This window comes from Ostrea edulis, chromosome 6, assembly GCF_947568905.1.
Source record: "Ostrea edulis chromosome 6, xbOstEdul1.1, whole genome shotgun sequence".
Lineage (NCBI taxonomy): Eukaryota > Metazoa > Mollusca > Bivalvia > Ostreida > Ostreidae > Ostrea > Ostrea edulis.
In genome coordinates this window covers 25,653,962-25,668,212 of record NC_079169.1, presented here as the reverse complement: position 1 = coordinate 25,668,212, position 14,251 = coordinate 25,653,962, and the positions used below count along the sequence as shown (strand labels likewise).

At 36.5% G+C, this 14,251-nt stretch overlaps 1 protein-coding gene across 1 annotated transcript; it reads right to left on the bottom strand.

Moving 5' to 3' along the window:
- Positions 1 to 335: 335 nt before the first annotated feature.
- On the bottom strand, positions 336 to 10,280 carry LOC125647927 (ferredoxin-fold anticodon-binding domain-containing protein 1-like). Its single transcript, XM_048874798.2, has 6 exons — positions 10,082 to 10,280; positions 9,661 to 9,861; positions 7,555 to 7,711; positions 5,229 to 5,432; positions 2,177 to 2,323; positions 336 to 1,613 (listed from the first exon to the last, which is right to left on the bottom strand). Exons 2-6 carry the CDS (start codon positions 9,845 to 9,847, stop codon positions 647 to 649), a joined length of 1,662 nt encoding a protein of 553 aa, XP_048730755.2. The 5' UTR covers positions 9,848 to 9,861; positions 10,082 to 10,280; the 3' UTR covers positions 336 to 646.
- Between the last annotated feature and the right edge of the window lie 3,971 nt (positions 10,281 to 14,251).

Here is a 14,251-nt window from a genome sequence, read left to right as displayed (position 1 = left end):
AAAAGCACATCTACACTGTATGTCCATATTAAGTACAAAGTTACATGAAATTCTGTTCAATAGTTTCAGAGGAGTTGTGCTTTCAAACTGTTTTTGAAATCTGATCGCTACCCATGTATATGCATCAAGAATCAATATATTATTATGTACTGTGTTTTTAGGGGTATCATAATTATGAAAATGCATGCCAAAACACTACTCATACTGGACAAGATGTGAATGAATTTATCATACTAAAGACCATTTTGGAAATATAACAATTTTAAAATGATCACTTATAGGGAAAATGTCAATTTCATATCTAAAATGTTAGAAACTTAGCATAAAACAGCAAAATCAATCAATCAATTTTATTAATTTGTATAAATGCAATATAAGTCGATAACTCCTGAGATGTTATTTTATTTAGTATTCATGTTACAATATTTCTGACACATTGTAGTAAGCACCATAACATTCATTATGTGATGCAATTTTCTTCTAGCTTTCATATTGTTTATAGTCTTCATACAACTGTATTGTGACATCATACATATACAGAGTGGCTGGCACCATATGACATAACCCAAACCAATCAAATTCCTACATTTTTGTCTGCATCACAATATCACATAAACAGTTGTTTGCTTCCCTACACTGAGTCGTTTTACCGGAGTTCAACTTTCATAACACTTGCTACGCACAACCTGAGATAACTCTGAAGTTTCCATGAAGTACTGTAACTCATGGCTCTGTCGTATGACTGAAACTGGAGGCGGTAACACCTGCTGACCTTGTCCAGATCTACCCTGTGGAATCGGTCCAGAAGTTCTACATGCACCACATAATCTCCACAAATGTCTCGAATCACAGACAGAAAATCCTGTTCGTTGAACAGAAGTTGGGGGTTCTCCCAGAAACTCATATCATGAGGGAAAACCAAGGGGTACAAACTTACTGTGGGGATAATCAAAGGGGGATCGGACTTCAACATCCTCCTAAAACTGTCCACAACAATACCATCATGTGACCACAGTATCCGGATATTTGGTAGCTGGAACAGTGCCACTGCTAACTTGTCCAAATTCAAAGAAAACAGATCATATTTTGTACAACATTTGTCAAGAGAAAATACATGTCCTATTTTCTCAGAGAGTTTCTTATTTTCAGTTTCTGTTGTTAAGTGAATCTGTGTGTCAATGACCTGAAGTTTACATATTCCTTTTGAAATATCACTTACAACTTTGCTTAGATTTTTACAAATGCATTCAATTTTCTCTCTATCACATGATACGGGAACACACCCCATGATATGGTGCATGATTGGGAGACAATCCAAACTGATTGGAAGGTGTTCGATCATCTGTACAGTACACATACTGAGTTTATCCGTTAGTAATTCTCCAGGAAAACTGTCATCCTGGTTTGATGAACCACAATTTAATTTCTCTGCCAGTTCATTCACTATAGAATCATCCGACTTACAATGGTAGCATGTTCTCTTCATGACTGCAGGGTCTGCTGCCAAAATTCTGTCAATCTCCACCGACTGGAAGGTAAGGCTCTCACTTAGTTCTTTTTGCAGTGTTTGAGAGAGGTAACATAGAGGATTTCCATCTTCCTTGTGCAGGTTTCTGATGATAATAATAATTTATATAACAATTCTCTCAATACAACAATAACGGTTTATATAACAATAATTACGATGATGAAATAATATATATAATGATATAATTCTGATAATAAAAACATAATGGTTTATATAACAATAATTACGTTGATGAAATAATATATATAATGATATAATTCTGATAATAAAACAATAATGGTTTATATAACAATAATTACGATGATGAAATAATATATATAATGATATAATTCTGATAATAAAACAATAACGGTTTATATAACAATAATTACGATGATGAAATAATATATATAATGATATAATTCTAATAATAAAAACATAATGGTTTATATGATAATTCTGATAATAAATCATGTTATATATAACAATTCTGATAATGGTATATATAATAATTATTATGATAAAACAATAAAGGTGTGTATGATGATAATTCTGATAAAATAATAATAGTATCATAACAGTTCTGATAATAAAACAATATTTTTGTATCATACGAGTGCGAATTTTACTGAATCTTGGATATAATTCTCTTATGTATGCGCTTCTTACCTAGAAATTTTCTGGCGTATGTAGTCGTTTTGTGGACACCACAGCTCATGATGGACTTTGATGTCGCCCTCCGGGATGTCAATGGCTTCTGTCCTAACAAAGATATGGGTGAGGGCTCCCTCTGTATTAAATCCCTTGTCTTGACTCCTGTCACAGAGAATGGAAGGCTCAAAAAATTAGGTCAAAGTATTTCCACGACATATTGCACATTTATTCTATCATATGGAGGACTTAATCTCATGATTTGATGTCTGTGGTGTTGCAATCTGATTAAAACTAGATCTTTGATCCACCCCAATATTCTGATGTCGCTGATACAAAGATCTTAAAACATCCCATTCTGTCAAATCAGAATGAACTTTAGATAAACCAATCAAATTGTCGCTGGCAAAATCCCAAAGTGTTCTGGTTATGACTTCCGAAGGAACCGTAAATGCTGAATTCAACATGTAAGAGTAGGTTTGATTGGTTCTTCTAGGCCACCAAAATGTATGCTGATGTGACCCTACACAGGATGTCTGGTATTAACGACATCAGAACATTGGAGAGGATCAAAGGTTATAATCAGATTGCTGGTGTTCCATGGTGTAATAAATGAACTGGTTTTGATGTTTATTCACTGAATAAATTTCTGCAATTTCAATGGCTGTAACAATGGAAATTCATCATAAAAAATCCCATCACAAAAAATTCCCTCTAGAATTGAAGTGTCATTATGAAAAATGAACACATTTCAGGTATAGAAGTGGTCTTGGGGCATCTTTCTACCTGCATGACAAAGGATTTACTAATCATGATGATGACTAATATGAAGGAATTCAATATGAAAACAACTTGTTCAGCAGACTATTAATATACTTCAAATTAAGTGATGTACAATGTATCAGTGTAAGCACTTTCAAATTTATAACCAACATTCTAATACAAAGAACAAGAGAAAATGTTGGGGAATTATATCTAACAAAATAAGTGATATTCAAAATGACTGATTTCGGTATAAGTGGAGTAAGCTGTGTATGTGTCAGCTTCTCAGATTATAAAGTGAATCAGAAATACACCTCCAACTCCACCACAGCGAATCAAAGTACCAAAGTACACAGGGAAACTAAACCAGATAAATCAATAACAACATACATTTACCTACCTAGCTTATCAACAAATATATCTACTTTCTTGAAATTGTACATTTGGTTCTCTTTACAATGCCCTGCTACTATAAATCCCTGATATCTGTAGTTTTCACAACACTCCTTTACTATAAATTCTTGAAATCAGCAGGGGCTTTTATTACACCCATATAAAATGACTACCGTATATACTCGCCTATAAGTCGGTCCGCCTATAAGTCGGTTGTATTTTTTAAGGTTATTTTGTAGGAATTTGTGATTGACCCGCTTATAAGTCGGTACAAATTTTTGTCAGAATAGGTTGACAATTTCAAGTCATTGCTCTAGTGTTTTTACCTATGTTTCAAAAATATTTTGAGAAATTAATAATTATGAGGTGCTCAATATCCAAGCCATATCCGTTTGGGGTTTAAATGCATCCCTTGATCTATTATGGACCATGATCCCTTGTTTACCTACGCAATTATGGTCTCCTAATGACCAGTACCTGACACCGTGTTTACTTAGTGGCACGCGCCTCGCGAAAACTGTTATTGTGGGATTCCGGTATAATTCATTGTATCAACAATCGAGTTTTTAAGAGTCAAGAATGATGATCTAAATTATCTGTTAACAGTATTCGATCTTTTAAGAAATATATTTCAGACGGTATACATATGAATATTTCAATATTAAATCGGGTTCGTAATTCAATTTTACCGATAAACAATAGACGGTATGTAAATAATTTTAAACTAGATAAAAATATGTAAATACTTGTACTTTATACATGATTTTAAAATACACAAACAATACAATATGTCTAGATATTTGTGAACAATAATCATTTGTGTGGTAGTCCATGATAATCATTGGAGTTGTTTAAAAAACACTACATTACGCCGGCCAGATAAATACCAATCTTCTTATGATGCGCCTATAAGTCGGACATAGAGTTTTGGACCAAAAATTGACTCCCAAAAACCGACTTATAGGCGAGTATATACGGTACCTGTAACCTGTAGATGAATACTCTGTACAATGACTACCTGTAGATGAACACTCTGTAAAATGACTACCTGTAACCTGTAGATGAATACTCTGTACAATGACTACCTGTAACCTGTAGATGAATAATCTGTAAAATGACTACCTGTAACCTGTAGATGAATACTCTGTACAATGACTACCTGTAGATGAACACTCTGTAAAATGACTACCTGTAACCTGTAGATGAATACTCTGTACAATGACTACCTGTAACCTGTAGATGAATACTCTGTACAATGACTACCTGTAACCTGTAGATGAATACTCTGTACAATGACTACCTGAAACCTGTAGATGAATACTCTGTACAATGACGACCTGTAGATGAATACTCTGTAAAATGACTACCTGTAACCTGTAGATGGATACTCTTTACAATGACGACCTGTAGATGAATACTCTGTAAAATGACTACCTGTAACCTGTAGATGGATACTCTGTACAATGACTACCTGTAACCTGTAGATGGATACTCTGTAAAATGACTACCTGTAACCTGTAGATGAACACTCTGTACAATGACTACCTGTAACCTGTAGATGAATAATCTGTACAATGACTACCTGTAACCTGTAGATGAATACTCTGTAAAATAACTACCTATAACCTGTAGATGAATACTCTGTACAATGACTACCTGTAACCTGTAGATGAATACTCTGTACAATGACTACCTGTAACCTGTAGATGAATACTCTGTACAATGACTACCTGTAACCTGTAGATGAATAATCTGTACAATGACTACCTGTAACCTGTAGATGAATACTCTGTACAATGACTACCTGTAACCTGTAGATGAATAATCTGTACAATGACTACCTGTAACCTGTAGGTGAATACTCTGTACAATGACTACCTGTAACCTGTAGATGAATAATCTGTAAAATGACTACCTGAAACCTGTGGATGAATACTCTGGGAGTTTCTCAGCCTTGAATGGAACTACTTCCTTTAGGACTAGGTTGGCACAGGCTGCCATGGCAACAATCTGCCAGCTGTCACTCCATTTTCTGCGGGGCTTATCAGCTGGAGTTCCCCCTTGTCCTTTACAAAGAGATACATAAATTTCTCCACCATCACTCAACACTTCAACAGCACTGCAATATAAAATCACAATTTCTTTACAAACTCGTGAAACCAATACATTTCATTCTTCCTCTAATCTAATAAAGTGCACTGCTAAGGTACATGATACGCCCACTTGGAAATAAATGTATGTATTATATATATCTCTGTTTGCATACTACAAGATCCATTTACATATCGGGTTTGATGGAGCTAGGCCATACAGTATACAAAACATAATCAAGTATGTATAGCAGTAAAATTCCAAATTGTGCCGTCATTGTTACCTACTTTTGGGTCAAGACACCCCCCCCCCCCCAAAAGATGCATCAGCTGACCAGACTGATAGTTCTAGGACTCACAGTGTGAAAGAAAAAGCTAACAGATGGAACATCATAGAGGACCCATCAGACTGTAGAGGACCCATCAGACTGTAGAGGACTCATCAGACTGTAGAGGACCCATCAGATTGTAGAGGACTCATCAGACTGTAGAGGACTCATCAGACTGTAGAGGACCCATCAGATTGTAGAGGACTCATCAGACTGTAGAGGACCCTGTAGAGGACTCATCAGATTGTAGAGGACCCATTTGACTGTAGAGGACTCATCAGACTGTAGAGGACCCATCAGACTGTAGAGGAATCATCAGACTGTAGAGGACCCATTAGACTGTAGAGGACCCATTAGACTGTAGAGGACTCATCAGACTGTAGAGGACCCATCAGACTGTAGAGGACTCATCAGACTGTAGAGGACCCATCAGACTGTAGAGGACTCATCAGACTGTAGAGGACCCATCAGACTGTAGAGGACTCATCAGACTGTAGAGGACCCATCAGACTGTAGAGGACTCATCAGACTGTAGAGGACTCATCAGACTGTAGAGGACCCTGTAGAGGACTCATCAGACTGTAGAGGACCCTGTAGAGAACTCATCAGATTGTAGAGGACCCATTTGACTGTAGAGGACTCATCAGACTGTAGAGGACCCATCAGACTGTAGAGGAATCATCAGACTGTAGAGGACCCATTAGACTGTAGAGGACACATTAGACTGTAGAGGACTCATCAGACTGTAGAGGACCATGTAGAGGACTCATCAGACTGTAGAGGACTCATCAGACTGTAGAGGTCTCATCAGACTGTAGAGGACCTTGTAGAGGACTCATCAGATTGTAGAGGACCCATCAGACTGTAGAGGACCTTGTAGAGGACTCATCAGATTGTAGAGGACCCATCAGACTGTAGAGGACCCTGTAGGGGACTCATCAGACTGTAGAGGACTCATCAGATTGTAGAGGACCCATCAGACTGTAGAGGACTCATCAGACTGTAGAGGACTCATCAGACTGTCGAGGACCCATCATGCTCTGGTGCCATAAAACTTAGACGAGCTCACTTTTGATCTCAGTCTCACTTTTTCACTATTTGTTCCTTCTATAGAAGTCAGACTTAAATCCAAAGTGAGCTTTTCTATGCTTTGTGGACTTAGAGCCTGGAGACAATCATGTGAAAAGGATTTTGTGAATCCATTTATATTATTTTATTAAATTAGATATGTCGATAGAACACATCCCGACATTAGGGTTTACAGATTTGAATCCCAGTCTGGTCTGTTGCATTTTCTCCCTTCTTCAGAACTGTTATATTTGGCACATAAACCTGCCCCTGGAACTAACAGGTGAAAATACATGCAAAGGGAGGGTCTTATTTACTTCCTAGGTCAAAACAATTAAAGGGGAGGAATGTAAGTGTTAGACCAGTTTGATTGCTGGCAACCATTAGCTCCATTTATAGAGCACCCTGACCAGACATTCTGGAGTCCCCAATTTAAATGATCTGGTCCACATTTTCATCCTTGCCTTTACAGAGATACATAATATCTTTTAAGGTGTTGTTAGTAGCCTATATTACTTTTTGTAAAAGAGATAGATAATACATTAAACCAAAACACCATATCTTCAGAAAATTTAGGAAATAATAAAATGCATACAGGTATATCCCAAATATACCTGTATACTGTTCACTGCAATTTCAATTTAAGCATGCTTGTGCACAGAGTTGCAGTTGAATTACATTTGGGAGACATCTACAGCAGTACTCATTCACATGTTTTGATACACTAAATAATATGACAAGCAGCATCCCTCACCTGCTGAAAAAGTCCTTCAAAAGCTTGCGGTTTTTCTTGTGATTTGATTTGCCCCCAGCATGAGGGAAATTGAAGATAATTCTGCTATATTTGTTTTTCATCAAGTCTTTCTGGCTGGCAAGGCATGTAGCATCTGTGTTCAGAAACACCTTCACACCTGTAAAATTGGGCTCACTTTATAACATCTGAAAACATTGGGGGGAAATCCACATATTCAGTATGCAAAACTATTCACAAAATAAGTTTAAAACATTTATAAGACTTAAGGTAAGGTTTGCAACAACAGGGAGATAACTCTTGATATACCTCAATGTACTTCGCGCTTTATGACGTCACAATGAAAAAATGCGTCACATCATAGTTGTATCGAGGTAAAATGTCATAATATTTACTTGTTGTCTACTACCGCTGTCAAGTGTCGAGCGGCGTAATGTGTAAATCTCTATGACAAAATAATAATGTTTCTCAAACGATCATTTATAAATTATTTTCTTTGATATTATAGAAGTCTGCAATTTTTTATATATACTCATATGTAATATGCGCTATGGTTAATTTCCATTAAAATTATATTGTGACCATGTAATTTCTGCGAATCTTGCTAGGGACAGTAGGATTTATTTTGATGCTGTTATAATCGATCATTGTTTGTGAATAGTATATCCTCAAAGACAAGGTTCGACATCAACGAAGCTAGGAATTCTTATGACATTCACAAGATTTTTAAAAATAAACCTGACAATGCTCTCTAATTACATGCACTTTATATTTCAATGCTATGATATCTACTTGCGCTGATAGAGTGATTGATCGCATGAACTTTGAAATGTAGAAAACGCGACTGATATGATCATGTAAGAATAAAAAAGAGGTCTTCTCTAGTATATCTTAAAATAGTCTTAATTTTGTCTGAGCAACATCTGCATATCGTCGACTTAATTAAAACAGATTTATTAGTGTCATTTTTACTAACTTTACGGTACCCCCCCCCACCCCCCCTTCTAGATCCATCACTGACCATGCAGGCTTTATATTGTCGCGAAGGTTACAGTTGTATGTTCAACTTTGTAAACAGACAAAGATATAGTATATAAGACAGGTTCAGGTTAATGTAACATGGAATTTATGACTCGGAAGCAGGACCGTGGAAAACCCGCCGGGATATTGAAAATATTGTATTGAATTCAGAAAAATCTTAATTTCTAATAAATGTGATACTACAATACTTGACAAATAAATACAAATATCATTTATCATTTTTGGGCTACAATTGTATTTTATTCATGAAAATGTTCACTGCACTCTTCAAAAGTTGTACAATTATAAAATAAAGTGACAAATCGCATAAATGAAATAATTCTTTTTAATCTGTTACCATGGAAACAAAGCCCGATGGGTAGTAATTATATATGCTTTCTTTTAAATGTTTATGGTCCAAATATTATGTTAAAAGTGAAATTTTTCTGACGTAGACCTTGTAAAGCTGCTCAATATGCATTTTTTGTTGCCATGGCAACCAATTTAAATTTTACTCAAGATATAAAAAGTGCTATTTTTTGTGTTTTAAAATTACATTTTTCTACCAATGAGTATAAAAAATTCCACCAGCTTTTTACCCCATAAGTTTGCCTCATGTAGTTTTTATACCACTAGTATTCCCTTTTGTACAAAAATACCGAAAATGTAAAACATCACAAAAATAAGCCCATCTGGTCAAAATACGACACCGGCAATTTTTCCAAAAAATCAATTTTTAAAAGATAAATTCCTACTGAACATACTAATATGCAACATGACTTTGTTCGCTAGATGTCAAAATGATCGACATTGAAATTTTCAGAAAGCATGTCTTTTCTTTTGTTATGAGAGAGAGAGAATATAAATGGACAAGACTATGAGACTCAACCCTGAATCTCCAGACAGGTGTTCTACCAACCACAGGGGCTTCTTATCCACTTTGTTCTCAATATTGTTAGATGTCTATATAAATACAGGGTACATGTAGACTGAGAACAAACTGGATAAGAACCAACTGATCTATCTAGTGACTGAAACCATTAAACCGGTTAAACCATTACACTCAGTAAGCTTAAAAAGCAAACCAACCTCGCTGGGATAGCCATGCGATATTATCTGATGCATTCTTGTGCTTCAGTATGCTGGACTCCGACTCCAGGCTAGTAGATGTGATATTCTCCCACAGCGTGTTGGGTAGGTAAGACACGAGGGACATCGAAAGGGAAAAATCCCCCTCCCCTACCAATAACAACTGACCGCTGAAAGGACGATCCATGCTCTAGTATCAAGCTGTAAAATCAGTAAATTAATTAGTCCATTTCTACAAGATGACTTATTAAAATCTCTTTCTGTACGGTGTACCCACAGGGGCTCGTCACGAATTGACCCTCTCTATTCTATATTTACACGTGTAAATATAGTATAGACGATGTCAAATTTTAATAAGACAAAAGTTTCGTGACGGGCCCATGTGGTTGTACCATGTGAATTTATCAACATTTTATATCACCTGCAGTTGACTGGACAGAACTTTTCTTGAACTGAATTATGAATAAATCGGTAATCCTTCCAAAAACAGACATTGAATTCTGTGGTTAATTGTAAATTACTAAATAGTAAATACTAAATTAGTAATATTACTATAATACTCAAAAACATTCCTGTCGACCTACTTTCAGTTTCAGTTTTACACACGTACTCAAAGCAATTCGCGCGTGAAATCATTCTCACAGGTGCTTGCATGTGTCCTGCTTGGGTTCGGCACCCCGGGCCCCTCCCTCCCCGGAATAACACACACGAGTTGATTTAATTAATTTTTGTTGAAAATCTTTCTAATGCATAGCGACAATGTCGTACATACCCAAAAGTTGGGGGGGGGGGGGGGGGGGGGGGGGGGGTTGTCTTGATACATAGGGTAATATAAAGGAAAACACTTTTACAGCTATTTGATATTAAAGTACGGTGGATATATAATGTTCATGTATATATAAAGAGTGATTATTGAGAAGGTGAAAAGGGAATGAAAGAAATTCAAATTTAAACACAAAGCAATATTGTATATCAACAGTACTGATTATTAAAATGTTTCGGGTTCCATTTTCTCAACCCTTGGTACAAAGAAATTAAACTTACTCGATCTAATTGATCTGGTTGAATAGTTTCTTCTAAAATTATTTTTAAACTAATCTGGACATTTTTCATGAAAAAATATTAAAGACGTGATTCAGTCGAAATTGTTTTACTCTATATAGTATATTACTATAAATGTTCAAATACTCAAGTTTTTCAAATACTTTAACATTAGTACTACATGTGGGAGATAAATCTAATAACTTTATTTCGAGTAACCTGTAGTTTGTTCTTAAGCTTAATTACCCAACCTTCGTATCAGGATGATACATATAGTCAATATGATACTGAATTAAAGCAAATATAATAACAAAGTGATTTCCCGGACAGTAGAGACAGATATGATTTGTACCTGTATAAGAATTTCAGGCGTTGATTTGCTATTTTAGCTCACCTGAGCCGAAGGCATTTTTGATCACATTTTGCCCGTCGTCTGTATGTCTGTCCGTCCATTTTCATCTTCTCCACAATCTAATTAAAATACAGATCTCTCAAATAGAGCTAGTTGAGAGATTTGTATTTTAATCAGATTGTCTTCTCCATAACCACTTAAACCAATTTCAATTAAACTTGGTACAAAGCGTCTTTGAGTGATTGTTGATTGATTGAATATTGTTTTATGTCTTTCACTCGATCATATGGAGACGTCACCACTGCCGGTGAAGGGCTGCAAAATTTAGGCCTATGTTCGACGCTTATTGCCATTGAGCAGGAAGGGATCTTTATCGTGCCACACCTGCTGTGACACGGGACCTCGGTTTTTGCGGTCTCATCCGATTGATTGATTGAATGTTGTTTAACGTCCCTCTCGAGAATATTTCACTCATACGTAGACGTCACCACTGACAGTTCTCATCCGTAGGACCGCCCCATTTAGTCGCCTTCTACGACAAGCAAGGGGTACTGAGGATCTATTCTAACCCGGATCCCCACGGGAATGGTCTCATCCGAATAACTGCCCCATTTAGTTGCCTCTTACGTCAAGCAGGGGGGTACTGAGGACCTATTCTAACCCGGATCCCCACGGGCTATGTTTGAGTGAAGGGGGTTGGTCAAATGAAGGGCCATGTCCTCTTCAACTGGGAGATAATCACGACAATACCAAAAATAGGCCGGGGTCATTAAAAAAGATTCTTCTCAAGACCCTCTGGGCCAGATAGTTGAAATTTACACGGAAGCTTAATTTCTAACATGATGCAGATTGTGAAGTTTGCTAAAATCATGGTCCCCGGGGTAGGGTGGGACCACAATAGGTGATCAAAGTTTTACATGCAAGTAAATAGCGAAAATTATGGTGTCCGGTAGGGCTGTGCGGTGCACCGAAAATTTCGGTGCACCGCGATTCATACCATTCGATTCGATGCACCGATTACAAATTCCGGATTTCGGTTCGGTTCGGTTTAGATTTTACTTACACCAAAACAACAAATATGGCGTCCGAGTGATGTTGAAAACATGTGGTTTTTTATGCAACGGAGATTTAAATTACTACTTTGTTAAGAGTTAGCATTTTCACCACTCAGATACCAACAGAATATGGTCCGTAAGATCATTGCAGTTTATCTTTACATGACATATAGCATTTCTGTCAGTGGTGGAGTGAAATCAACATCGTAAGTAATGACACAGATTTGACAGTTAACATTAGATAGAATGTTCTATCGTTAAAATGATAATGTCCTACGGACCCGATTTAACGATAGAATGCGTCCTATATACCTGCAATGTAGCAAAATGAAAATTGCACACAGTGCATGTTTCGGTAAAATTATGTAACACATCACTCATATGCATTTGGAAAGTTATCTTAACGACCCACTTGGGCCGTTCTTATTTGCAAATTAGGTAAGCGTTCGTTTTTGGAAAACAGCATGCAGCAGGGTGTTCCGATGGCAGTTTCCGGTAAAATGGCAGTCAGTTCGAATCGAGAAAAGTGACATTTCAAAGTGTTGAGTTTACAATATTATTATACGATTTTTTACAGTGTTAAGGACTTACAAATTACCAATGAGGTTAGTTGTATATAAATTTAACTTTAAATGTACGCGTTTATTCTTTGATAAGTTTAAAATCGTTTTGGAGCGATTCCGCAATTTTCTGCTACATTACGGGTATATGGGAGGTATTCTAACTGTGGTGAGGGCCTGTCCCGAGACACAGTTAGATTATTCTAACTAAGTTAACATGAGAGAAGTAAATCAATAAAGGAGAGATTTTCAAAGACTCTCAATTGATAGAATTGTTGAATTTTTGCATATCAATGAAAACAATATCATATACATTTTAGATTCACTATAGATTTGTTTAATAATCCAAAACTTATGCAGCACATTAATATAACAAATTTTGATAGACTGTCAGTGTTTTCTTTTTTCTATCAAAGTTATAAAATGCCATTATGAATAGATATGATGTTTACAAATGACAACATATAGTTATATAACTTGAATTAAATCAAATCAAATATGCTACTCATTAAAATTGTTAATTTTTGTGGTGTCATTAGATAAATTGGATCTAACATGAACCGAATCGAAAATAACCGAACCGTGCTGTTCTGAATCGAAACCGAACCGAATCGAGCTAACCCTGAATCGTCCCAGCCCTAGTGTCCGGGTAGGGCCATGTGTAAAGGCGTAATAGTGCGTTTCTTAAAACGCGATATCACGATAATACACAACACCCTGTCGCGCTAACGCGCCGTCGCGCTATCACACTAACACATAACGCGCTGTCACGCTAATACACAACGCGCTGTCCCGCTAACACGCCGCGCTATCACACTAACACACGGCACGCTGTCACGCTAACACAAAAAACGCCGGTGTGATAGCGCGACGGCGTGAAAGTGCAACGGTGTGTTGCGTATTATCACTTGACAGCGCGACGACGTACGTGTTGTGTATACATTAGCGTGATAGCGCTACGGCGTGTTGTGTGGTAGCGTGATAGCGCAACGGAGTGCTGTGTGGTAGCACAACGACGTATTGTGTGATAGCGCGCTTTAAAAAACGCGCTATCGCGCTTTTGCACATGGACCTATCCGGACACCATAGAAAATCTTTAAAAATCTTCTTTTCATGAACAACTGGGCCAGGAAAGTTGAAATTTATATACATGGCAGCTTTTTGGCACAGTGAAGATGTATGGAGCGCCAATTTAACATAAACTCAAATAATTGAAGATATCTTCAATTACTTGAAGATATCATCAATTCAATTATTGCTCTCTTTAATTGAATTAATGCGCGCATTAAATCAATTATTGCTCTCATTAAATGAATTAATGCGCGCTTCAATTCAATTATTGCTCTCATCAATTGAATTAATGAGAGCAATAATTGATTTAATGCGCGCATTAATTCAAATATTGCTCTCTTCAATTCAATTGATGAGAGCATTAATTTCGTAGAAACATTGCTCGCAATAATTGATTTAGAGCTCGGTATAAATAATTTGATGATCTCTTTAATTCAATTGAAGATATCTTTAATTATTTACAATGCTTTTGTATAAGGAATTAATGCGCGCATCAATTCTTTTAAAGAGAG